We start from the raw sequence: 24619 nt of genomic DNA, 5'->3' as shown, positions 1-24619 counted from the left end.
ACTTTTTTAAATAGGCACATTGGTGATCAGCCTTCTATGCTGACATACGCCCCCGACATTTTGAGTCTTAGGTATACCGGATTCCTCACGATGTTTTCCTTAACCATACGAGCGAGTGTTAAATGTGGATTTGGAAAGCAACCATTGGTGTATAGCAAAGTATCGAACCTCCAACCTAAGAAGATAGGTGCAATATCAAGCCACTACGCTGATAGGCTCAATTTGAACGTAAATCAATAAAATGTTTTTTTAAATTTTATATCAATTACAATTGCTTTTTTATTTCTTCATTAAATATTTTTTTCATAAGTATTTTGAGTGGTTTCCGTATCAAAAGACTAACAACTATCAACGACAATCTTCTGCGTATGAGATCTTAGTACCTATATTATATTGGTATGAAAAGTCACATGGAAGTTCTAAATTTGTTCGTTACTTATAGAAAATTTATACTTTAATACCTGTTTATAAAAGACTTAGTGGGAATATGATTATTTCGTATACATACTATTTAAATGACTCGGGCATAAAAATATGAATACATAACCGTGTTTTAGTAAGTAGATAAAGAAACTTGTGTAGATAAGGTAAGTTACGCAGAGATTTACCTAAGTACTTATTTCTTATCTGTAAAATGCGTCACCCACATAAGAATAGGATATCGCGATTCGAAAATAAAAAGTAATTGTATTACTTATTAAGATTTCATTCAAAGGCAACATCCTCTTTATACTTTGCCATCTACACAATATGTATTCAAATTCTAACTAAAAAATCATTAATTCCTATGGGTAACAAAATGTACACTTATGAACGTCGAAAAATAAATATATATAAAATGCTTATAATTGTACATTTACTGCCAGTTCTCAAATCAAGGGCGTAGAACGAAAGAGAAGAACTGGCAATAAACACTCCGCCACTCTTTTTAATCTTTCTCGTGGGTCGAAGTCGAAATAAATATTTTTAATTTGTTGAATACAAAATACTTTCTCTCTTAATTAAACAAAATTAAGGGAGAACCAATATATTAAGAAATGCCATATTAAAAGTGTTTATTGATATTACTGATTGGCATAATGTCACTAGGATATTAGTCATATGTAATTTACGCGTAGTTGTTTACCAACTAAATACGTTTAAGTATTTATAAGAAGAACCGCTGACTGCTTGACCTTAATACTAACATGCAGTCTCATTTTGTATTCGTCATTAATTAATAATAATTGTGTATTAAAATTACCTATTGTGCTTTAGTACTTCTCATTACGTGTTAGTAAGCGCGGGTTGCAACACGTTTGGCTAGTTCTGTTAATTTTTAAAATGCATTATAAGTTTTACTTGTTCTTTGCTGTGACCGTTATATGCATGTATAACGTGAAAGCGATGCCGAGGGATAGCAGCGTGTTGAAAACAGATGCCGTATCTGGAATTCCGGAAACAAATTTACTAAAAGACAAAGAGCCTACTAAGGAAAGTGGTATGTATAGATATATTGTTTTATAAGATTTCATTAAGATAAATAATTCGATTTGTCTTTTGTTTGTAAATTTCTTATGGAGCGATGATTCGTTTATAAACGTCAACTTTCTCTTAGCTATTTTTGGCAGTATTTAAAGTTGAACGTTCATATGTACCTAAATGGCTTTGTGAATAAAATTCCTTCCACTTTATTTACATATAACGTATCGAACCGTACTTAGGGCTTTAATAATGGAAAAAAGCGTATAACTGGTTTGGATAAATCTTATTTATACGAAAAAACTGTGGCTAAAATTAAATGAACGAGAGATTACGCATTGTCTGGCAACTTATGTTCCTTGAACTATAAGGTGATAATATTTAAACATATTTATTTTAAAGCACGCAAGGTTAATTTATATAATTATTTGTTACTTTCTTGAGTATCATGCAAGTCATGTCTAATGAGTCATCACAGCTCTGTAAGAACCAAGGCTGGCTTTCTAGTTCCCTGAGTTTACATCAGGTAAAGTTTTCAAATTAAATAATTTAATTTATTTTCCAGTGGTCACTATACCAGGCCAGGTTCTATGCAAGTATGATAAAGGATCCGAAGAACCATCTGAGGACGTGGTCTGCCAGGAACATTGCTTACCCAAAGGTTACTCATACGGGATTTGTGTCAGTGGAAAATGTAGTTGTATTTAGAAGTTTATTGTAAAATTTTGTATAGTTATAACAATTAAAACTACTCATATTTAAAATTATTATAAGAAAAATAATTGAAAGAATACTTTTTTTGCAATAAAACATATCTAGATTGGTTTGGTTTGAATTCATATTTATTGTATGCATAGATAATATGTACAATTAAGTTTCATCACATTTCAACCTCCGTTTAAACTTACTAACCCTAAACTTATTTGGATTTCTCACAGATATCTATATTTTGCAAGTGATCAATAGACGCAATTGATTGAGATTTAGAATGTACTCTATCTGAATTAACTATATTATCGGCTTCGTCTTTTACCAGCTTCCAGCTTACTTCAACATCTTGCACTGTAGTAAATTGCGAGCAAATAACCATGCGTATTATAAAGCGACCTTTACAAGAAGCGCCTACCATAAAGATTTGTTTTTTTTCAATTAAGTTTTCGAGTAACTTCTTGGTGAGATAGTCGCCTTCAACCAGTCTGAAGCACACCAATCCCATAGCTGGTTCTGGCTCAACTATAAATCTATTATCAGCTTGAACCAATTTAGTAAAGTGTTGAGCAAGGCTAATCTGACTTCTAATGTGTCTTCGTAATCCCTCAGCGCCATATATTTTAAGAACCGACCACAGTTTTAACGATCTGAACCGTCGACCCAATGGCATCTGCCAGTGACGGTAATCTGGAATTTTTAAGTCCCCTTTAACATCTTCTAGGTAAATTCTTTGAACATCGAACGCGTTAATAAGGTCATATCCATCTTTGACCCACATTGCAGAACAATCGAAATTTACGAGCAACCATTTATGTGCATTGATATCAAAAGAATCTGCGTATTCAACACCTTTCATTAAATGTCTGTATTCAGGACATATAAAAGCTGCTCCAGCGTAGGCTGCATCGACGTGTAACCAAACATCATTTTTTTGACAAACTGGCCCCAATTCATATAGTGGGTCAAATGCGCAAGTCCCAGTCGTTCCCAGATTAGCTACAACATAGCACGGGATAAGACCTTTGGCCTTATCCTCTTCGAATGCTCTTTTAAGTGTTTCTCCACGCAATCTGCCACTCGCATCCGCTTTTAGTAGTCTCATTTTCATTGAGCCTAGAACTCCAGACTTTTCAACAGATGAATTGCACTGATCGGAGGTATATGCTACAAATTTTATTTTGGTGAGGTCTTCATCTAAATCAGGATTTAATTTCTGCAATCTGCGGATCATTTTATCTTTGGCAGCCAGTAAACAAACTAGCGTTGCTTCACTTGCGGAGCCCTGTAAAGGATTTTTTACGATAAGGAAGACTTTACAAGTAGATCTATTTTTTCAGTCATGTTCTAGAAAATATATAATAGTATTAAATGTATTTTTTATTCGAAATTTGAGTTTGAAATAATAAAAAGTTATATTAGATCTTCAACTTTCGTCAGAGAAGCAAAATTGAACCTCACGAAAATAGTCGTTTAAAACAAATACCTGGATAACACCGCCTCCTGGTCCAGGGGAGCTGTTGAGAAATTCTTCGGGTAAACCCAGAAGTTTTCCAAACCAGTTCATTGTGACGACCTCCAACTCCGTACAGGCTGGACTGGCCATCTGAAAAACATAAGACCAAATTTTTATTGTAATGTAAGGAAGTTTCTTCCTCCAACCTAAGGCCAAAGATAGATACTGATTTGTGTCCCCGAATACTGTAGGTATTATTATACTATGTATTATAATATGTGTTGCCTTGTAACTTTTCAATAAGATGTCGCTTTTTATAGACTAACAACTGCTTGTCCTTTAATGGAATAAAAAGCAATAAATATTATATTGCTGGGATCATACCTACACCAACGCTTGATCAATCGAGCTAAGACTTTTTTGGTATTTGATTGTTCAAAATCTACAGATATCGGCTATTAATATTCGGCTTTAATATAAAACCAATAAAACAAATTAGGACAACATTTCATACCCAAGTGATTCCTACTACTCCTAAGCCATCGCAAAGAAGGCTACCAACAATACTGGCGAAGGACGTTCCAGTAGGATAGTAAGCGTGAAATTGTGGAGACTGCCATCGCGTTACCTGTAATTATCACAATGTTTATCTATAATATGGAAAAGATATAGTATTTGAGGTCCCATAACCTCTCAAAGTCCCTCACTATTTATGAAGGAAATCAGACCCAGGACGGCTACCTTTCGCTTCGGGTTATACACCGATGTTTATAATCGATATAGACACCGATGATGGAACACAACAGTAACATCTCTGATGTTACTGGTAACCATATCAATTTCATAGTTAAAAGCTCCAGGAGTCTTTGTTGTACTAAAAAGGTAAAATATGCAATTTACCAGATATTGAGCCACATATTTAAGCTACGAAGGTTAAAACGTAACCCTTTAGTGAGGTTCTCGTATGGGCATACATTTCGGCGACAATATCGTTAATCATGTCGAATTAACTAAAAGGTGAAGAGGCTCTTGTATTCTCTAACCCGAATGAAGTATTCTGTCGCTAGCTGAAATAGTGTTACCTAGTCATGGTACAATTTGTTCCAAAAAATCTAGCGGAACACACCAAAGTTTATCGCTGTCATGATGTGCATATGAAATTCTTACCCCAGGCACGATGTTGTCAGTAAAATCTTTGAAAACAGCTTTCCAGTCCTCGGGCTCTTCCGGTGCATCCTCTGGTAACTTTTTAATAAGGTATCCTGGCTCAACCGAAGGCAGAACGTCTCTATAATTAAAACTCGTTTTAAAGAACATTTATTGATATGAATTTAATATGCTGCACTGATAGCTAAAGCAATTGATAAAATTAATCGTACGTTTGGTGAAGAAGTACCACTCAGTACTAATACCGTTTTTATGTTACGGATTAATTTTTAAATTATTTGTACGTAAATTAGTTGCATGGAAAATAAAAACTTTAAAGATGTAAACAATGAATCCTCCGCAAGTAGAAACTATAACTATTGGACTAAACATAGTAAATACAAGTAAAATCACCTGTACTTTAGTTATGGAATCAAGAACTGCGAGAAACTTAGATAATTCATATGTAGTGATTAAGCAGATATTATAAGAAAAATTGTTATGAAATATTCACAATAAGAGACAATTAAATATTGCGTTTAAGGAAACATGCAATAGGTCAATTGATTAGCGTAGAAGCCAGGTTCCTACAATCACAAGACTTATTATTTGCATCAATAACAATGGTCAGTGTTGATACTTTGAAATTTATACGTAGCCTATTATTGTGATCCTAACAATCTAGAAGCTAATGCATCGTCCATTACATTATTACTTTTATGATTTTAAATAAATTTATTTTATTTTCGTTGATTCTGCTCATCGATAGCACAAAAAATAATTGGATTTTTTACTTTAGTATATCATCATTTAATTAATAATTAAAATAAAGTTAGTGTTTTTGAAGTAATTAATTTCTTTTTTCAAGGCTATAGACACAATTATTATTTCAGCCAATAATTTGAAACTAAAATTAAAATGAAATTAATCGTACTTTTACTCAAGATTTAAGGAATCTTATGTCGTTTACCATTAAATAGACATTGTTTAAGACAGAAAATACATTAATACAAATAAATACTATTCCAATGTCATGATTTTTTTAATACAAACGCGGACGCGATAGACTGTATTAAATTCATAAAGGTTCGATTACGTTTTTTGGAGTTAAAGAAAAAGTAGACAACGCTACTTATACCGTCAGACATCATTAAAAACAACAAAAAGGATGTATAATTTAAAAAATAATATTAATATTAAAAGTAAACAAAATACTTACTTTTCTCTAATATTGTCATAAAAATCAGCTATAAAGTCGATGGCTGCTTTCCCATACTCTCGAAACTGCTGGGAATCCATGATAACTACACATGAACACAAAAACCTTAATTCCGAGAAGTATTATTGTAGGTCACGAGCTGAGAAGGCACCAGAGGATGGGACGAATAACAAGACAATGGTCTCGATCTTTCACGAGTTGAGGATTTATATGTCGACAACGCGCGCGAGCACCGTTCGCTTTTTATGACGTTCGATTCCCAAGCGATTTTTTTATTACCACGGTTTATAAAAAAATATAGAGTTGAAAGTCTATATCCGGGATCACGGTATTATAATTTATAAAAACGTAGTTTTTTTTAAATTCGTGTAATCACTTTGTCAGAGCAATATTTATTGCCTAAATGTTACAAAACCATTTTTAAAGGCTTTATGAAAATTGAAGGTGACAAAACTGATACTTATTATCACTATTTTAAATGTTCGGTCCATAAAGATATTTGTAACATTAATTTCGGCACTTCATTGTTTTGCATTCGTGCAACCTAAAAACCGAAGCTATCGTGGAATAGGCCTTTTTAATAACATTAAAAGTACCGCTCGGTGGAGCGTACTAAGTGGCTTGGTCAAGGTAGTTGTGCTTAGCAGGACTTCTTATTTCCTTTGCAAATTGAAATTAATAAGGAATACAACTAAAATATGCTGGCTATAATAAATAGTGATGAGTATGATTTGATTTTTTTATATTCAGGTTACTAAGAGGTTTTAGAATAACATTAGAACATTTTAATAATTTTATATGTCTAGTGACTACTTCAGCGCCTAGGCCCTTTTTGGACGGTGTTATAAAAAAAATGTAATGATTTTGCTTATATTTTTAAGTAAGTTAACATAGCTCTGAAAGACATATTACTCTCTTGTATGCTTTGTAATATATAGACGTGATAACAAAACATGTAAAACCGGTATTTTATTTGATATAAAAAAATAAATATAATTGTAATAACTAAGTATAGAAATAATCGTGACTTATGCTATGCAGTTTACAATATTTAGATTCGGGAAATTGGCAATTCAAAATGCAATATCAAGGTTAAAAATCTAATTTCCCACCACAACACAACGAATTATTTACGCTAGAATAGTGCCGCATTCGTCACCTACTAAGTGCAAAAAATTCAAACGAATTCGTTCGAGTTTTCGACAAACAGAATTCTATAGGTACGTATGTCCATTCCACATTCGGAGGTTAATGTGACTGTGTACTTCTCTGATTTGTCCTGAGCTGGTATGGTGATAGGTAAGATTAGAATTGAGTTTGTATGCTGTTGTAATGTCACACGATCAATACGTGGCAACAGAGCACGAGATGATATACGATAAATACTTTCACTGCGTAATATGTGTTGCACTTCCGATAAATTAGTCCCGCCTTCACTCAACAACATACTCAATATTATCTTGCCAGTTCCTGTTTCTGTAAAAATTAGTCTATTATGATAAAATTTCTAGTCCATTCTAATTTCATATTTATTCTTAATTATACTTATATCCATACATAAGCGTTTATATTTTGTAAACACATAGATGGGATTTTAAGTAAATAAAGACTAGAAAAATCTCGGTCTATGTTCTATTATTCATTTGTTTTTTTATTATAAATCTATACTTATTTAGAAAAAACAAGGTACGTATGCAATATAAAAAATATAGTTTTAACACAGACTTGTAATCATTAGATGAACAAAGTCAAGGGCATCGGATAATATTTTCTTAATTTGACTTTTTTTTACTCTTGATACCTGATAACTTTTCTAATAATAAACCGATACAAAAACCTACCATTTGACTTTTGGACACAAGTAATTTAACTATTTTAAAAATTATATTACAGCTTCACTACATTTTGTTATTTTTTGTCTAAAGTTATAATAGTCACATTAATCTCAGATAAGTATTGGATGATAAAAAATACATACCAATAAGTTGGTCAAATACTTGCATCATTGTTTCTGACGTATGCTCAAGAAGAGCATATCTTAAAGATTTTAGCATTAGTTCATTCCGATGAGGGATTGTTAAGACTGTTGTTCTGTAGCATTCGCATGACTCGCCACAACTACAAGGATCCATCGGCCACGTTTTTACTTTTGCCTGTAAAGTATCTATTGCTAGATCCCATCTGGCTTGAGTAGTTACTTTAATAAAAAATTCACCAATGTCACTTCGAAACCAAATCCATGAATTTCCCATTTGCGAACTGAGACAAATTATTTGAAGAAAAAGCTTGTGCTCCTGCACATCTTGGCCAGATTCCTTTGGCAATCCAGTCAAAGAAACCTCTTTGTCTATTAGATTAAGGCGCCTTAAATAAAATCTTGGCTTAATATCATCTGGAAATTCTACTGGAATTGTTGGTTCAATATCAGTTAAAAATACGTTAAAATTAGCAGTAACAGAAAAAGGTGATGCAACTAACACATCGGCGCGATTTGGACGATATAATGGTCCCGTTACTTTACACTTTCTTACAGGATTCAGTGAACCAATGTAACCATGAAGTACAAATACTAAATACGTATCAAAGATTCTCGTTTTATTATAACCATGTACAAGCAGGATTGCTGTTTCTTTTTCTACGAAGTTTGCGATATATTTGACGCTTAAAAACATCTTCTTTCCATTGTCAGGTGATGTTATTTTTTCTACCATAAAATTATTTTTGGTGTTTTGGAGAATGATGTGGTTAAAAATCAGGGATTCTTGGCTAGTAGGACTTATGGCCAATTGTCGTGTAGAACTTCTTAATAGTGGTGGGTAAAAATGGACAGTATTTTTTGGCTTAAACATCGGTAGAGTGACATATAAATGAATTGATAAAAAAAGCATGAGGAGAAAATTTGGTTGCAAGAAATCCTTACTACATAATGGAAAATATAACCGCAACAAATTTAGAGCCTCGATAATTAGGCAAGCATTGTTTGTTATACAGCCTTCTGTTTCATTATTATTTATCTCACAATAAAATGAAAAATGATTAGCCGTAAAAGGGCAAAATGTCAAAATTGATGATATTATGGCGATACCATCAGATAAATCAGTTGTTATATTTGTAATGGTTTTTACAGGTTTTTGTTTGCCTCGAAGGATCCCATGCTGATATAAGATGTTTTCATTATACCAGTCAATCAGAACTTTAACTACATCTCTAGGTTGCCCACTAACGCAGACGCAATCGAAAAAGCAACTATCCATAACGAACACCTTATAACTTTGTAAAATAAAATCAATCCAACTTTGTTTATTTATCCGGTCAAAAAGATTTATATCTGATTTCAACTCCTCATTCAGTATTATGTCTGCATTGCCTTTTGGTGTAACATTATCAGAATAAATTAAAAACTGCTCGTGACTTAAAAGAAATTTGGCTTGCAAACCCCATAGATTAGCACCACGGGATCTCAGTAATGCTATCACTTCCTTATATGTATCATGAATTTCTTTTACATTTTTGTATGTTTCATCTACACCCGTTATTCTGAAAAAAAAACATTACAAAGATATTTACAACTTATTTAACTTCAGAAAATGATATGCGTATATTACATATTATTCTTACGTTACTTTTCGAACATGTTTCATCAACGGTCCTGCAATTCTCTTTACAAAGTTTAAATACGATACATTGATTCCTTTACTTTTTGTACCTCCACCCTGAGATGATAGGGCTGTGGAGATAGCATGGAATGTATCAGGAATAATAGGATAAAGATCTCGTCTAAAACCTTGCTGAAACATCCATTTTTCAAGAAAATTTGTACACGACTCCATGTATTCATACAGTTCATTTTGAATTTTCTCGGGATATAGTGGATACGGATTTTCACTTGGTGTTACCAGCCAGTTTGTATGTAAGGTAAGCGGGCAGTACGTGAAGCAAAAGTTTACTTCTATATCACAACAAGAACCAGTTACATGATTAAAATGTATAGTCATGTTTCGAGCATAAGATATTTTGCAAGATACTGACAAATTGACTCTTACTGTGGTAAAAACTAAATCGTCTTCTAAAATTACTTCTGTTTCCAAAAACGACACGGTTAAATGAGATTCTTCCTTTGAGCTACAAGTAAAATCCTCTAAGCTAGATTTTGTTTCTATTCGAAGTGTTATTGTTTGTGTGATTTCTTGGCCTGGATAACATGGTGGAAAAATAAGTCGAGGGCTACTTGGAATCATAGCAGGATTTTGTTTCTTCCCAATGAATGTCAAATTATAGTAGGGTATAGTCATTTGCTTGTCTAAATATAGTAATGCTGTAGACACGAATCGACCATGGCTTTTTGGTTGAAACACTACAGTAAATTTCGCAATCATGCCTCGATCAAGTTCAAATTTTATATGTGTTTCGTTAATAATAGATTGATTTTCTTCAGTAATTAAATCCAGAGTAAATATCGGAGCCAATTTTGATGTTAATATAGTAATGTATAAGTTGTACTTTGATACGTTTGTCATTGTAAACTGTAAGCTGTCGATTTTATTTACACCGCAACTTAGTTCAAACTTATCAACTGAGAAATCTATCCATGGAACTGTGATAACTCCTGTTAAGCGACAGTAGGCAATATCTTTATTCATAGGCTTCAGTTTCACTTTAGAATTATTTTCGTAAAACCTAAAATAAAGTCAGTTGGAGAATTAAAATATGTAAGTATTAAATGGGAGTTTTAGCAGATAAATATTTAACTCACTTCTCATATTCACCAATGTAATATTGTAGTTCAGTCGATGATTCGTCTTCACAAGGAGGCCCTAATAGTCCATTTACTTTGAAAGGTATAAACATTTCATATTCTCTTCTAAATATATCAAAAACTTTAATAAATACTGTTTTTGACTGTCCACCTTCTATAGTAAACTCAAATATCTGCTGCCTCTCATTTCCTACGGCCTGATACACATTGAATATATTCTCATCACCCGTGTCCAGTATTGAAACCACAGATTTTAAACTGCTTAAGTTTTGAAATGTTATAGGAACATACGTGATCATATTACACGGAACTCTCGACATGATAATATTTTTCGGATGAATTAAAATTTTTGGTTCCATGACATTTCCACTTACAGGAAGAATAACATTTTCTTTATTATTAATTTTTAAAAGGATATCAAATGCGAATTCCAAAATGCATGGAATTTTAACGCTTATTTCGAAAGTAATAATCATTTTTGGTCGAATAATTCCACACATAGGTTCTATTTTAAAACCTGGAATTAAGGGTTCAACGATATGAAATAAAGCTATTTCTCTTGAAGAATTTTCTAATTTTACTTTTTCTGTGGTTTCTAAGTTTAATGAAATATCTTTAAAGATAATAGCTAGCTGTAAAAATTTTATAGTCAGTTTTCGAGTTATTACGCTTAACTCTATAGGAATATTTTTTGGAACTCTTCCCTCTGATATAAGTTCAACTTCGTGTGTTTTTGTTTTTGTAGCTTTGCATACGTAAGTCACATCGCAAATCTTACAAGAATGTTTCGGTATTGTACCTGTGGTAGGTTTTATTTCAAAAGGAATATCTGAATGTAGTTCATCCCATTTAAAATTAACTGGTAAATTATAATGGTTGAATATTTTTATTGGTACAGACGTAATAAAACTTTCAGCACTAACCATGCCAAATTTAAGAGATTTATCATACAACATTAGGGCTGGATTTCCGACTTCAAGACTGTAAGGATGTTTTCTATAATATTTTTTATCAATTATGTACTCAAACGTGCCTGATGAAATGCCTTCTATCGAGCCCAAACAAAATATAGTAATCTTTTTTTCATCATAAGGTCGCATTTTCATTTTTAGGGTTTTCTTGTTATCTTCTTCATATAGTACACATTTATCTTTTAGGAATTCTATGATGAATTCATGTTTAGTATTATTTTGTAAAACAAGTTCGTGTTCTCCATATGTCAATAAACCAACTCGCCCAAAGTTTAAGCAGTATGGGGTGAAAATTATATTAAATAAGTCATACGTTGATATTTTCTCCGGAATCTTTTTACAGAAGTTTGCACCTCTATCAACTGGTCGTACTTCTGTTACTGAATAACATTGTTCATTACCCGAACAATATTTTTCAAATACTGGTTTCTTAGCGTAGGAAGATTTGGAGACTTCTAAAAATTTAAAGGCCAGTTCTTTCCGAGCCATGTGAGTTTTTAATTCATTGCCTACATATGTATACTGTGGATTTAGACAATTTAACTTGTGCATCGATTCAATTTTTGTGTTATTTGTTTTCTTTTTTTGGTACCTAACAATCATATTAAATTTTATTGTATACGTCAAGAAATTTGTATCGAGGTCATCATATTCATCAGCTTTGTCAGAACAACTATCGTGTGGATTTCTTATTTCAAATGTAATTTTATTTCCTAATTTCAAGCACGTAGGTTTTATTGAAATAGTCACTTTTTTTGAAGAATTGGGCGGCACGCTGAATTTATATGGAGTTACTTCAAACCCAGTTACTCTAACATACCTCATGTTAGAAGTCATTAGATTAGATTCATTCCAGATTCTTATTTTTTTAGTCGTTCGAATATTAATTATGGTATCACCAAAGTCGACAACTTCAGGAGTATGACTTATTTTTGAATATTCGAATTGACCACTAATATAGTACCTTCCTATTTCTGAATGTAGTTCATTATAGCAACAACGGCTTCCATCTACTCTTATTAAACGCAAATCAAACACAAAACGGTTATCGAATTGTTTGCTTCTTTTGGCTTTCGATATACATTCAGTTGTTGGTGTAAATGTAATTTCTATTAAATGTTCATCTTTTTGAACGACAGTAAAAGCTCTATGGGATGCTGATATTTCACGAGCTTCATCAAATTTCTGAAAATATAAATACCAAGTATCTATAATATATAACGTTATTTCTTATCTGATATACTTTTTAGAAACTTCGATATATTTATAAGCGATCTTTTAACAAGAGTTGTGAAAATTTTACTTACAATGAGATTTCCATCATATATGGTTTTTAAATAAGTACAAGTGTTCAAATCATTTTCGACATCAAGTACTTGTGACGTGGATAGTCCAACAAATGATATTGGAAATTCTACTACTTTAAACTGTTTAAATACATTGTCTAAATTATAAAAATTACATCCGTACATGCTTTTTATAAATAATTAAAAAATATTTTCTAAATAATTAATAGCAATTATCAATAGAAGAACTGGTAATAAAAATATGATAAGATAGGATGAGCCTTCATTTTCAATGACATTCTTGACACATTTTCCACAAATGTTTGATTTCTTTAACAATACTGTCAATTGTTATTTGTAAAACGTATGAGGTTCTTATTTAACATAGAGCACTATACATAAATTATTTTTTATTTTAAGTGTTTCCTGAAGAATAAATTAATTACTTCTTCTTATTTATAAATAAATATTGATCATAAATTTAGCATAATTTCTTATCCTGATCACAAAACAAAATTCAGTATCTAATTTTGATTATTGTCGGAGAAAATTAAAGAGACTAAAAATTGTTGTCATACTATAGCAGTAAGTAACATGAATAGAAGTAGAGAAATAAGTTGAGGTCTTCGTCTCTCGATAAATCCGCAAATTTATAATTGTATTTCTGGCGTATTGTATAAGTGTATTAGAGCGACAAATTGCCTAGCCATAAACGATACGCCATTGGATAAATTTGTAATTAATACAGTACATATTCTAAAATGTTATTTATTTAACACACCATTCCAATAATAGTTTGTTTTTATAAATATAGCTATAACTAGTTTACAAATTATCTATCATTTGGCATATCAAAAATAAGAAATTTAAAAATTATTTTCTTTATAAAACCCAGCAAAGCCAGTTGAATAGAAACAAAATGCCCTCGCGAACGGGATAACGTGTAGTAATATTGTAGATGGATGTAAGCTTCGGGGGTGTGTCGTGCGATTCGGGAAAATTAGTTCGGGGCGGGGGAGCCCCGCAGCCCTCGCCCGAGGGTTTATCAGATTCAGGGGGGTGAAAAATGACTTCTCAATGGGAGGGCGGCGTAGCGAGCGCGACGCATGGGCGGGCGTGGGCGGCGCCGCCACGTGGGCCCGGCTTTTCTGTCGCGATCGACGCCTGCTTCCAAGTGCTTCAGGTGCTTGTGGACGCTTTCCACGCGGAATGGTGAACAACACAGCGGATTGTTTACTTGATGATATTTGGACGTAGTGTATGGTGCTTTCATGGATACGGGATTTTGTGAAGTGGGGGCTGAACAAGCGCGGGAGGTTTCTATGGCCGCATCTTTGGAGGTTATGCATCCGTTGGACCCACCGCCTCCAGATGTCTTACTTGCTTTATTGGCTAGAAACAAGGCTCTCGAAGGTAATTACGATGTAACAGTTCCTTGTGTTTAATATTTTGTTATTTATATGGGAATCAATAAATCAAAAAATTCTATATTATAAAAATAATGCATGGCCAAAGCACCGCTAACTTGATAATAATTGTTATGAACTTAATTTTTTAATTACTTCATGATTTTTCAAATGCGTGCATAAATAATATCTTACGAGCAATAATTTTAAATTTGGATTATTTGCAATCAGAACATCAGACAAATTGTTGACTTCATTCACATAGTTTAGTTTTCGAGGCTGTACTATGTCTTCAACAACATATTAAGCATACGCATAGACACAGCTATGTATACTGGAAAAAGGCAGACCTGTTAGGTACCTACCTAAAACGTACCTAAGTTTAGTAGGTTTTATATCATTCACATATTATGAGAAATGATATTAAATCTAGTAATAATCAAATAATTGTATGTACGATTTCAGCTTGGGCTCAGACTTAAAACAGAATGAGTAATCGGTTAAGTTATTTAAATACAGGTTCAAGTAGTATAAACGCTGAAAATGATCATTTGTTAGACAAGTAGATGATCAGCCTCCAGTGCTTAACACACGCTGTCGACTTTTTAGGTTTATGGCAAGCCAGTTTCCTCACGATGTTTCGTGTACCGATCAAGAGAATGTTAAATGGTTCCAAGTATACCTACTAGCATTAATAAACTTTAAATAAATATTAAATACTTCTAGTGTCTAGGGACCACCAGTGAGCGATTGTCACCTTTTAATTAATTTTTAAAATAAATCTACTTATTTCATATATAAAAGATATTTATTATGAATTGAATTAAAGTGTTAACTTAGCGTCTAGAAAAATTACGATTTTATCACATATCTCACACTTTTCTATACGTATTATGACTTAGGAACTTGTAATCTTTATAATAAAAAATAGTATTTCATAAAAAGTAATATGAATTTTAACGTTTTAAATAATAAAATAACCACAAAATTGACACACATCACACGCATGCCATTTAATATCTTAGAAAGTTCATAAAAATATAATTTTAACGTTTTTCCAACGTTATTGTATCGTAATTAGTTTCGTATCATAAGGTACAGTACCTACCAAAATATCTAATGATACCGTTCATTCTTAGATTCATGATTGCAAATCACTTCCATATCTTTGGTTTGTCTCTGGTTTATTCTGAATTAATCTACTGTAATTAAATGGCCGAAAACAGGATAAGTAATTTGTATGTACATAATCTACATAATTTATGACAATAATCTGTATTATTTTTATTCTGTACTGTATTTAATTTCACTACAGTTCTTTTGTACTTACTTTGTTGCTTAAAGCTAAAATTATCGTCGCGTGCCTAGCGGTTTGGTGTAGTGCGAACGGTATGCCACGCGTCAGGGCGGCATCCATATTCGATCAGTGTTTATACATTTTTTTACGATCCCAGCAGGCCTTCAAATATATGTAATCAAGTTAAGTGCTCTTACGGACTAGTCGCGAGTGCCGATGAGGTCTTTTTGATTTTAACGCTCGCCTATTATTCCTATATTGTCACTTAAATAGATTATTTTTGTTATTTTACCTGTCTCTATATTTCTATTCCATTGGACTACAACGGAATATATAAGGTTGAAGGGGGTGTTTGATTTTATTACTGGAACCGGCGAAACTGGTTCTGACTCTACCATAGGATTTCGGTTATGCAAAAACAAAAGGAAACCAGAAATATGATTGTCTAATCAAGTAGTAGATACGCTCTGTATTTGACGTGGCATGTTAGTGGGGCTTACATTATTCTTTAACCCTTTTTTATCTATGGCCAAGGATTCCTCTGCTAAACTAATGTTCTCTTAAAAAATTTATCTTGTTTATTTATGACCGGAATATAATGAAGCTATTTTTATTTGAAATTCAATAGTAAGTATGTTCCTTACCGTAATATACTTACTATTGAATTTCTATATTTCGTGACGATTATTAAAAATAATTTCTCAGTTGTAATAAAAGGTAATTCTGAATTAAACTTCAGGTTGCAACTTAAGTTACTTACGGTAAATTCTTTCAAGGTTATTGATTGGATAAAAATAATAATCCCATATTATAGGGATTTGATGGAGATTACTTCGTAAATATTATTTAATAACTACTATTATGGTTTTATAACCCCATTATTCATGGTATGATTTGTAGGGATAACATTTACTGATAATTGCTAGGTATTTTCAATGGTATATTGTTAGACGTATGCAAGTAATAAGTATAAAAGAATTGTATTATAATTATTTTCACTGTGTATTCGCGATGTGAAATCTATTTTTATAGTTTTAATCATTATTGTGTGGTTCCCACTAGTGTGGGATTTTTTAAAATTTTGTATAATAATACCCACTAATCTAAATTTAAATTATTAAGAAAAAGCAATATTTTCTATAATTAATTGATTATATATATTAACAAAGGTGAGCGATACGTAGAGTCCAAGTTTATTAAGTTCTCTGTCATGTTATGAGAGGATAGGCGATGTCTCCTATTATATTATCGCATTAGCGGCGGAAGTGGTCACGTGGCGGCGTGTGCGCGGCGAATCGCTTCCTTCCGGTACCAATATTGTAATATAAACATAAGATGGAGTTTGAAGGCGGTAATTCTACACCTGTATTTTTTTGAGACTTATGAGAATTACTCAATTAAGTATTAAATTAAAAAAAACAATATTATTTTAAATACACAGAGAAATTTTATAAAGTAGCCTATAAATTAAGTAATTGTTTCCTGTTCATGTTTGCCGGGTTGCCTGGGAGAGATGGGCGGCCCGTTCGTTGCACTGTATGTTTTTAAATAAAGAAACCTTACCTACTAATTTATTAACTATAGATTAAAATTCATAAAGTAGATAATTCTAACATTACTTAAGGTACGTCAACACCTCTATCTCGATAATCGAAGTTTAATAAGAATAGTACTTACAGGAAAATCTACTTTTTTAATCGATAAAACAATTTTACATAAGCATATAAATACAAGGTTATAAATACTAACGCGGTAACTAATCTTTCAAATAAATTCTGCCATCGAACCAAAGATAATAGATTGACAACATTTAACTCTATTAAAGTAAAAAATATAATTTAGTTTCTTATAAATAATATTGAAAAAAAAAAACTTATAATAAATAACATATTAATGTTTAAAAGAAACCTTAATTATATTGGAGAAGTTTTTACGATTTTATACCTTTTATGGTCATACAAAAAAGGTGTAAAATCGTAATCTTATAAACTAATGTTTTATAAGATTATAATGCGCTTAAGTAGAAAATCCTGTCTATGCCGTTAAGATTATTTTTTATATTAATTTATAACATATTTTTAAATACTCTGATATCGTCTTTTATCTGCGCATTATGCTATTATATATTATTTCGTGAAGACATGGAAAACTGACCAAATAACGTATCTGCTCCATGCCCGAATCTAATAGTCCCTAACTGATAATATATGTATTTAAGCACAATTAATTCTCATATTTTACACATTGTCAACGGTAAGTTATGGTATCATTTAAGGGTATAAAAGTCAAAGCAAACATTATTCAATATCTTTAAGTACAATGTATTTATGAATCGTATTCAAATTAAGAAATTCGGTAGTTACTAATTTAAATATAAATGAAAAAGTATAAAACTTTTTATAAGTATTATTTTAAAAACAAAGGGCAGTAATGATTAAGATCCACGGCGCTCATCATTTTCACAGCGGGGGGTGACATCTGGCAGTTGCTGCTACCACGCACACGGCTAATCAATACCTCGGCTTACCTGCTCTATTTATATATACTGGACAGGATTGTAATAATTAATTGATTAATGATAATAGATCAGGGTTTAATGATATAAACAGTAAAACGCAGAAATACTTTATATATAGCCAATCAGTGATAAAATCATTAATTACATATTTTTCACCGTTAAAGGCGCTGGTATAGATTAATTAGGTATACACAGATATGATCTTATGAAGATGCTGACTAAAAACGGGAATAGAACCGGTTTAGAATAGAGAAATAAAAATATCTGTCTACTACTATACTAGTTTCATTATCTTAGAATAAAATAAAATTATCCAGTGGTGCTACAACCTAATGGGTAAGTAGGTGATCAGCCTCCTATGCCTGACACACGCCATGGACTTTTGGGGCCTAAGGCAAACCGGTATTCACACGCTGTTTTCCTTCACCGTTTGAGTGAATGTTAAAGGCACACATAGGAAGAAAGTCCATTGGTGAATAGTCAGGGATCGAACCTCTGTGATAAGAGTCGCACGCTGAAACCTCTAGCCAACACTGCTCAAAACACAAACTTACTTACGATAAAAATGTATCAACCTCAGTTTTATTGTAAATATATATATGTATTAGTGTATGTATATTCAAAAACTTTTATACGCAAAAATGTATTTGAAATGAGAATTATGAAAGTCGAAAAAGTCATATTTTAGATGAATGATTTTGTGTAGGGCGTTCTTTGATTACTCGAATATAAAGGGCTTCACAGTACAAAGCAAAGTGATCAGCTTTATCGCATTGTTAGCGTTTTAATCAATCAGAATTTCACCGGGGCGTCTGTGGAAATCATAGGCCTATGATAACATTCGAAGATATCAAAAAGAATCATATCTACATATTATGAAAACTTGAGTCACAAACCCTGTAATAAAGGGGCATATTTGCGTCTGTTTCATTTATAATTTTTCTTTATTGGCATGATTGAGATTCATATTCTGTGCCTTAAACTCGTCGCCAGTTTTTGTTAGACATTCCGGTTTTCAGACCGCTGTTTTTCCATTCTCTTTACAAGAAATAAAAATTTATTGGTGATCGGAGTTCGAACTCAGGGTTGGTAATTGCACTTCTAAAAACTATAATCCACTAATATAAACTGGAACGAAATAAATAAACACTTGTATTTAAAATAAATATATCATTTATATCTTTTAAAATTTAAGTATCGAAGCCTCAGGTGGACAATATATAATTTTCAATTTATATTTTGTAAATACAGTCTATAAAACAGACGTAATATTATGTAACAGATATTAATTAAAAAGCTGAAGCTAACAATAATAGTGCCGTTCTCAATGGAAAGATTCACTTTATAAGTGGTGTTTATCTTTCATTGTTTCATTGTTTAACGTAATCAGAATACGGAAGTGATTATGAGTCAGCAAAGGTACTCAGCTGGTTCAAAAGCTGAAGTCCCGTTACGCCTGTGTCCCAATGATGCGTGGTGCATACACATTGTCGTGTGTTGAAATGAATAATGTGAACTTTACTGACACACAAAACACACAACATATACCTAAACAATTATTGTACGACGTAAGGTAAGTTTCAAACATTCCTTGTCCTTTTCAGCTATATTTTCATGTCTGAAAAGTGATAAATGCAGTAACTGCGGAAGTAATCAATAAAGTTGATTTAATTAGGAGTGTATTTAATTACAAAGAGACAATAACCTTTTTAATTGTTTAATTTAATAATAAAAAATAAAACACGAAACGATACGTGGGTACACTGAAAATGTTTAGAACTGGCCAGTTAGAAACATTGCTAAAGAAAACTTTTTTGAATTTCAATTTTAGAACTCTTTGGTAACCTAATGTAGAATATTGCATTAATTTGTCATTTGTTTTTGTGAATTGGCGGCAAAACTAAAACTCTTGTTACACGTGAAAATGAACTTAACGCGAGAAAATTTTCAATGATTTATTATGACTTTCGTTGTGGGCTTACTCAACAACAAAACTATGATAGGCTGCGATTAGCATTTCTTAATGAAGCCCCATCTCGTGCCACTATTTACAATTGGTTAAACGAGTTTAAGCGTGGACGTAGCAATCTCAATAATGATCGAAGATAACATCAGTGCTGTGCGACGCATCATAGAGGACGATAAGAGAGTGACCTATCAGCAGATACGGGCAAGCCTAGGCATTGGTATAAGTTAAGTTCAGAAAATATTACACGAACATTTAGGCGTCAGGAAGCTTTGTACCAGATGAATTCCCCATACTTTAACCGACGACCATAATCCCCCCACGCATGGACTGGTGTCGCCAAATGTTAGATAAGTTCAACGGCGGTGACTCAAATGGTGTATTTGACATCGTAACAGGTGATGAAAGCTGGGTATATTGCTATGAACCCGAAACCAAAAGACAATCAGCTCAGTGGGTGTCTTGTCTTCAAGAAAGGAAGAAGTCAAGGAAAAAAGATGATTGCCTCATTCTTTGTTCGAAAAGGTCGTTTCGCGACAGTTGTGCTAGAAGATGGAAGGACAGTTACTGCAGTCTGGTATGTCAATCGCTGTTTGCCTGTTGTCTTGAAAAAAATTCGACAGCAGCGCCCTCGAAGCAGGATCCTCCTTCACCACGACAATGCTTCCGCGCACTCCGCAAAACGGACTGTTGAATATTTGACTTTGGCAGGTGTCGAGATAATGAGTCATCCGCCATACAGTCCTGACCTGGCGCCCTGCGACTTTCATTTATTCCCAAGAACTAGAGATAACATTCGAGGTATTCGCTTTACGAGCCCTGGAGATGCGGTGAAAGCGTACGAAAATGCCAAATAAGAGACCCCTAAGGAAGAATGGGCCTGGACTGTTTTTCTCAGTGGTTCCATGGAATGATGTGAAGAGAGTAACGGAGATTACTTCGAAAAACGATAAAAGTATCGGCAACCTTCTGCATTAAGCCGTTTTTCATTATCTATAAAAAAATCTCATTTTCAGTATAAAAATAAATTTATCTAGTGAGCTGCATGTCTAGCCATTTCATTAAACCACCATTGCCTGATCCAAAAATAATTTGGTAAGGTTTCGACGTGGAGGAGCAAAATCGAAACTTTCGTGACCTTTTAAATGAAATAATAAAAAACTTTACCTAACTGCATTATAATGTTATTTGAATAATTGCTTGTCTCTTTATAAATAAATCTTTCCTGGAAAATGTAAATGCTAACACGAATTAAGTGTATAAATTAAGAAAACATGTTTTACGGTATAGTGGTTAAATAAAAAGAAAATATTATTAATAATAGTTAATAATAGTTGGATAGAGGCAAATATTCAAAGATCGATTTGAACGAATTCAGTTTAGAAGACATTTATAGAAAAATAATTAAATTTCGTAAACCCTAACTAAACACATTACATAAAAACAATATATTATACGACATTAAACCATAATATAAACTACTTTCGGTAAAACACTTAATCCTATGGCGATATTTAAATAGACAATATATATATATATTTTTTTTAATATTTATATATTGAACATATATATATATAATTGAACATAATCAACATAACTGTTAAAACAGTCAAATTTATTTTTATTAATCAAATATTGTATTTTATAAAACCCGTTTTATAAAAAACAATAATTATGAATAATTACAAGATTAAATTAGGTTGAATAAGCTTTCCAAATGATATAACATCTTTCTCACGATTTCAACTGGCTTTGTCTTTATACGCAGTGGTGATGAGAATTAAAATTTTACGGATACGAAAATAAATACTTACGAACTGTAGTAATAAAAAAAACTACGTCATACTACGGTAACTTGAGGTTTTATTTCCAACACGTAAAACATAAATCATTGTTTTGGTTGATAATAATTTTAAATACATCAAATAGCAGTTTTTTATGGAAAGGAACTCATATTTTTAAAAATTATGATATACCAATCAAGCGTTTTTGTGGTATACAATGTTCTAATTCTCGATATTATAGCTTGTTTATAAAATTAAAATTACTATTTAATAAGTACATAGAAATGTGAATGCTTATATTCAAAGATAACCTATTTCTTATTAAAAATTTAAAATATACAAAAACTTGCGTAAAAATAGCGTTGCTGTATTAAAAATTAAAGTTTTTTTTTTTATTTTTTTTTATGTAATAGGAGGCAAACGGGCAGGAGGCTCACCTGATGTTAAGTGATACCGCCGTCCATGGACACTCACAATGCCAGAAGGCTCGCAAGTGCGTTGCCGGCCTTTCAAGAATTGGTACGCTCTTTTCTTGAAGGACCCTAAGTCGAATTGGTTCGGAAATACTTCTGTGGGCAGCTGGTTCCCCATAGTGGTGGTGCGCGGCAAAAACTGCCTTAGAAAACGCTCTGTTGTGGAACGACTTGTTGTTCAACTTAACAATTTACGAAAATGAGGCATTATAGGAGAAAATTAAGCAGATAGCCGACCTCTGTTGCTCATTACGGTTAGTATTAAAAGGGCAGACCCTTCTGATAGAATATGTATTTTTACGAGCGCAGGGCGTCTTGCATGTTTTATGCAGGAAATCTCAGACCCACCTGCTCTGCTTTTACCGTGAGGAAATAAATGTATAGCAAAATTTTACTATGTTAAGAAGTTTGTTTTGTTTGTGTCTCTAGAAATTTCTAGAAAATATTAAACAAAATGCTAATTCATTGAACATCGACTCGAGGACGAAATTTAAGTAATAAAGTAATTTTGACATTTGCGTTAATGATATGCAAATCTCATACGAATTTAGAGATTTTTTGTGGAATAGTCACGTTTCAGATAACGCCAAGTTTCTCGAATAAGAACATGATTAATTTAAAGTTAGTTAAAAAATAAGCATAATTATTTTTGTTAGATTTGACGATCCTCCAGAAGTTGTGCAACTATAACAGTTAAATAAAAATTATGAATAGTAGTGGATATTAAGTCTTGATTTTTTCTACTTAAAATTTCGATGACAAACAAAACACTGTAGCTTTTTATAAATAAGCTTTTTAAGTTAAATGTATTTACTATTTAGCTTATGGTGATTCGCACATGCTTTTTCTATATACATTCTAAAGTAACGCAAATAGAATAGTTATGGTAATTTTTTGGTACAACGTACTATATAATTAACTTCTCCGGTCTATAAGTATTAAAGTGTTAATTCCGCCATATAATCTTTAAATATGATTTAATTTGTTACAATTTCAGCCTTATTGAAATTATAAATATTCCTGTAGCAACGTTTAATGCTTATAATATATGACGGGGGTGGGGTAGTCTGTAATCAAGGAGAGTAGTGGTCCCTAGACACCGCCCCACCCTCTGAAACCTGCGCGTAACTCGGGGTAATGCCTCAAAAGTCTATTGACTTTTCTTCAGTGAAAAATAATTCTGTTTTCTTCAACATAACATAAAACAAAATCCCAGAACGCATTTCTGATTTTTCATATTTAGGTTTATATAAGAACTTATTATAACCAAAATTTATCAGTCAAACGTATAAATATGTTCTGAAGAAGGTTCGCTCCATTTTCTTATATTTCGAGGGATGTACGGCTTTTTAATCGCATCTCATTTATGGCGAAATTACTTTTAGCGGCTCCTAATCCGAACTTCTAACTACCACAAACCTACTTTGAATATATAGCGAAGTTTAAGTCTTTGTGAAAACAAATTATTACCAATTAATATTTAATTATTTAGGTGTACGTTACCTAGGTATTTTATAAGTTTTTTTTATGATGACACAGAAGTTTAGAAAGGGGGATTTGTTTTGTTTGTAGGCTGTTTTCAGGGCTGGTTGCTGGTTTTTTTGTAGTGAATATAAAACTGAACCTTAATTAACTGCAACTTACTACAAATTGCCTTATGTATAGTACGTATATATTACCTACTAATACTTTGGAGCCAGATGTTACAAAGTTGCAACTCAGACAGTTGGAGAATTTTATGATACAAATATTCAAACTTTTTATTATCCTTCAAATAAGGAAACCCATTTTCGCAAAATACTAAGGTATTCGAGCGATACCACAGTCAGTAGATAGTATTTAATAAATATTTTTAAAAGATCGGGGTGGCCGCGTGCTGTTAAAACTACAAGGCTGTTAATGCTGTTAAAGCCAGAATTCGTCGAAACCCCATTAGGAAGCAAACAATCTTATCACGTGAATTGAAACAAGACCTGAAAGTAGGTGCTTATCGTCGATATATAGGACATGCCCTAAATCAATCTTAACAATTAAAAAGAGTGGATCGATCAAAACGCATTCTGTCATGATTCGCAGATGAAACAGAGATATGCTATTAACCGATGAAACATTTTCACGATTGAAGAACACCACCAGAAAGGTGGTCATCATCCTGCGTCAGTGATGGTTTGG

At 32.4% G+C, this 24619-nt stretch overlaps 4 protein-coding genes across 7 annotated transcripts in view; 2 read left to right on the top strand and 2 right to left on the bottom strand.

Moving 5' to 3' along the window:
- Positions 1 to 1187: 1187 nt before the first annotated feature.
- Positions 1188 to 2296, top strand: LOC125056579. Its single transcript, XM_047659750.1, has 2 exons — positions 1188 to 1480; positions 2027 to 2296. The coding sequence occupies exons 1-2, from the start codon at positions 1324 to 1326 to the stop codon at positions 2167 to 2169; spliced, it is 300 nt and encodes a 99-aa protein (XP_047515706.1). The 5' UTR covers positions 1188 to 1323; the 3' UTR covers positions 2170 to 2296.
- Positions 2282 to 6192, bottom strand: LOC125056578 (3,4-dihydroxyphenylacetaldehyde synthase-like). Its single transcript, XM_047659749.1, has 5 exons — positions 5991 to 6192; positions 4793 to 4913; positions 4140 to 4253; positions 3656 to 3775; positions 2282 to 3454 (listed from the first exon to the last, which is right to left on the bottom strand). Exons 1-5 carry the CDS (start codon positions 6068 to 6070, stop codon positions 2381 to 2383), a joined length of 1509 nt encoding a protein of 502 aa, XP_047515705.1. The 5' UTR covers positions 6071 to 6192; the 3' UTR covers positions 2282 to 2380.
- Positions 6193 to 7076: 884 nt separating this feature from the next.
- On the bottom strand, positions 7077 to 13262 carry LOC125056945. The gene is made up of 5 exons (XM_047660318.1): positions 13025 to 13262; positions 10744 to 12902; positions 9609 to 10667; positions 7969 to 9527; positions 7077 to 7466 (listed from the first exon to the last, which is right to left on the bottom strand). Exons 1-5 carry the CDS (start codon positions 13187 to 13189, stop codon positions 7168 to 7170), a joined length of 5241 nt encoding a protein of 1746 aa, XP_047516274.1. The 5' UTR covers positions 13190 to 13262; the 3' UTR covers positions 7077 to 7167.
- An 887-nt stretch (positions 13263 to 14149) lies between these two features.
- Positions 14150 to 24619, top strand: part of LOC125056621 (LIM/homeobox protein Lhx3) — a 35257-nt gene continuing 24787 nt past the window's right edge. For all 4 annotated transcript variants that reach the window (XM_047659818.1, XM_047659817.1, XM_047659816.1 and 1 more), the window contains exon 1: positions 14150 to 14416. In XM_047659818.1, coding sequence (XP_047515774.1) covers positions 14275 to 14416 — 142 coding nt within the window. In that variant the 5' untranslated portion in view covers positions 14150 to 14274. The remainder of the gene's footprint in view (positions 14417 to 24619) is intronic.

This window comes from Pieris napi, chromosome 15 (genome assembly GCF_905475465.1).
Source record: "Pieris napi chromosome 15, ilPieNapi1.2, whole genome shotgun sequence".
Classification (NCBI taxonomy): domain Eukaryota; kingdom Metazoa; phylum Arthropoda; class Insecta; order Lepidoptera; family Pieridae; genus Pieris; species Pieris napi.
This window is presented reverse-complemented; position numbering and strand designations above follow the sequence as displayed.

What these genes read in the sequence shown, in the direction of transcription:
- LOC125056579 (XM_047659750.1), top strand. Translation starts at nt 1,324, where the DNA reads ATGCATTATAAGTTTTACTTGTTCTTTGCTGTGACCGTTATATGCATG. An exon ending in AGAGCCTACTAAGGAAAGTG is followed by an intron (nt 1,481 to 2,026) that starts GTATGTATAGAT and finishes TTTATTTTCCAG; the next exon opens with TGGTCACTATACCAGGCCAG.
- LOC125056578 (XM_047659749.1), bottom strand. Translation starts at nt 6,070, where the DNA reads ATGGATTCCCAGCAGTTTCGAGAGTATGGGAAAGCAGCCATCGACTTT. An exon ending in TATGACAATATTAGAGAAAA is followed by an intron (nt 4,914 to 5,990) that starts GTAAGTATTTTG and finishes TTTTAATTATAG; the next exon opens with AGACGTTCTGCCTTCGGTTG. An exon ending in CTGACAACATCGTGCCTGGG is followed by an intron (nt 4,254 to 4,792) that starts GTAAGAATTTCA and finishes TGATAATTACAG; the next exon opens with GTAACGCGATGGCAGTCTCC.
- LOC125056945 (XM_047660318.1), bottom strand. Translation starts at nt 13,189, where the DNA reads ATGTACGGATGTAATTTTTATAATTTAGACAATGTATTTAAACAGTTT. An exon ending in TATATGATGGAAATCTCATT is followed by an intron (nt 12,903 to 13,024) that starts GTAAGTAAAATT and finishes TTATATTTTCAG; the next exon opens with AAATTTGATGAAGCTCGTGA. An exon ending in AGTATTTGACCAACTTATTG is followed by an intron (nt 7,467 to 7,968) that starts GTATGTATTTTT and finishes TAATTTTTACAG; the next exon opens with AAACAGGAACTGGCAAGATA.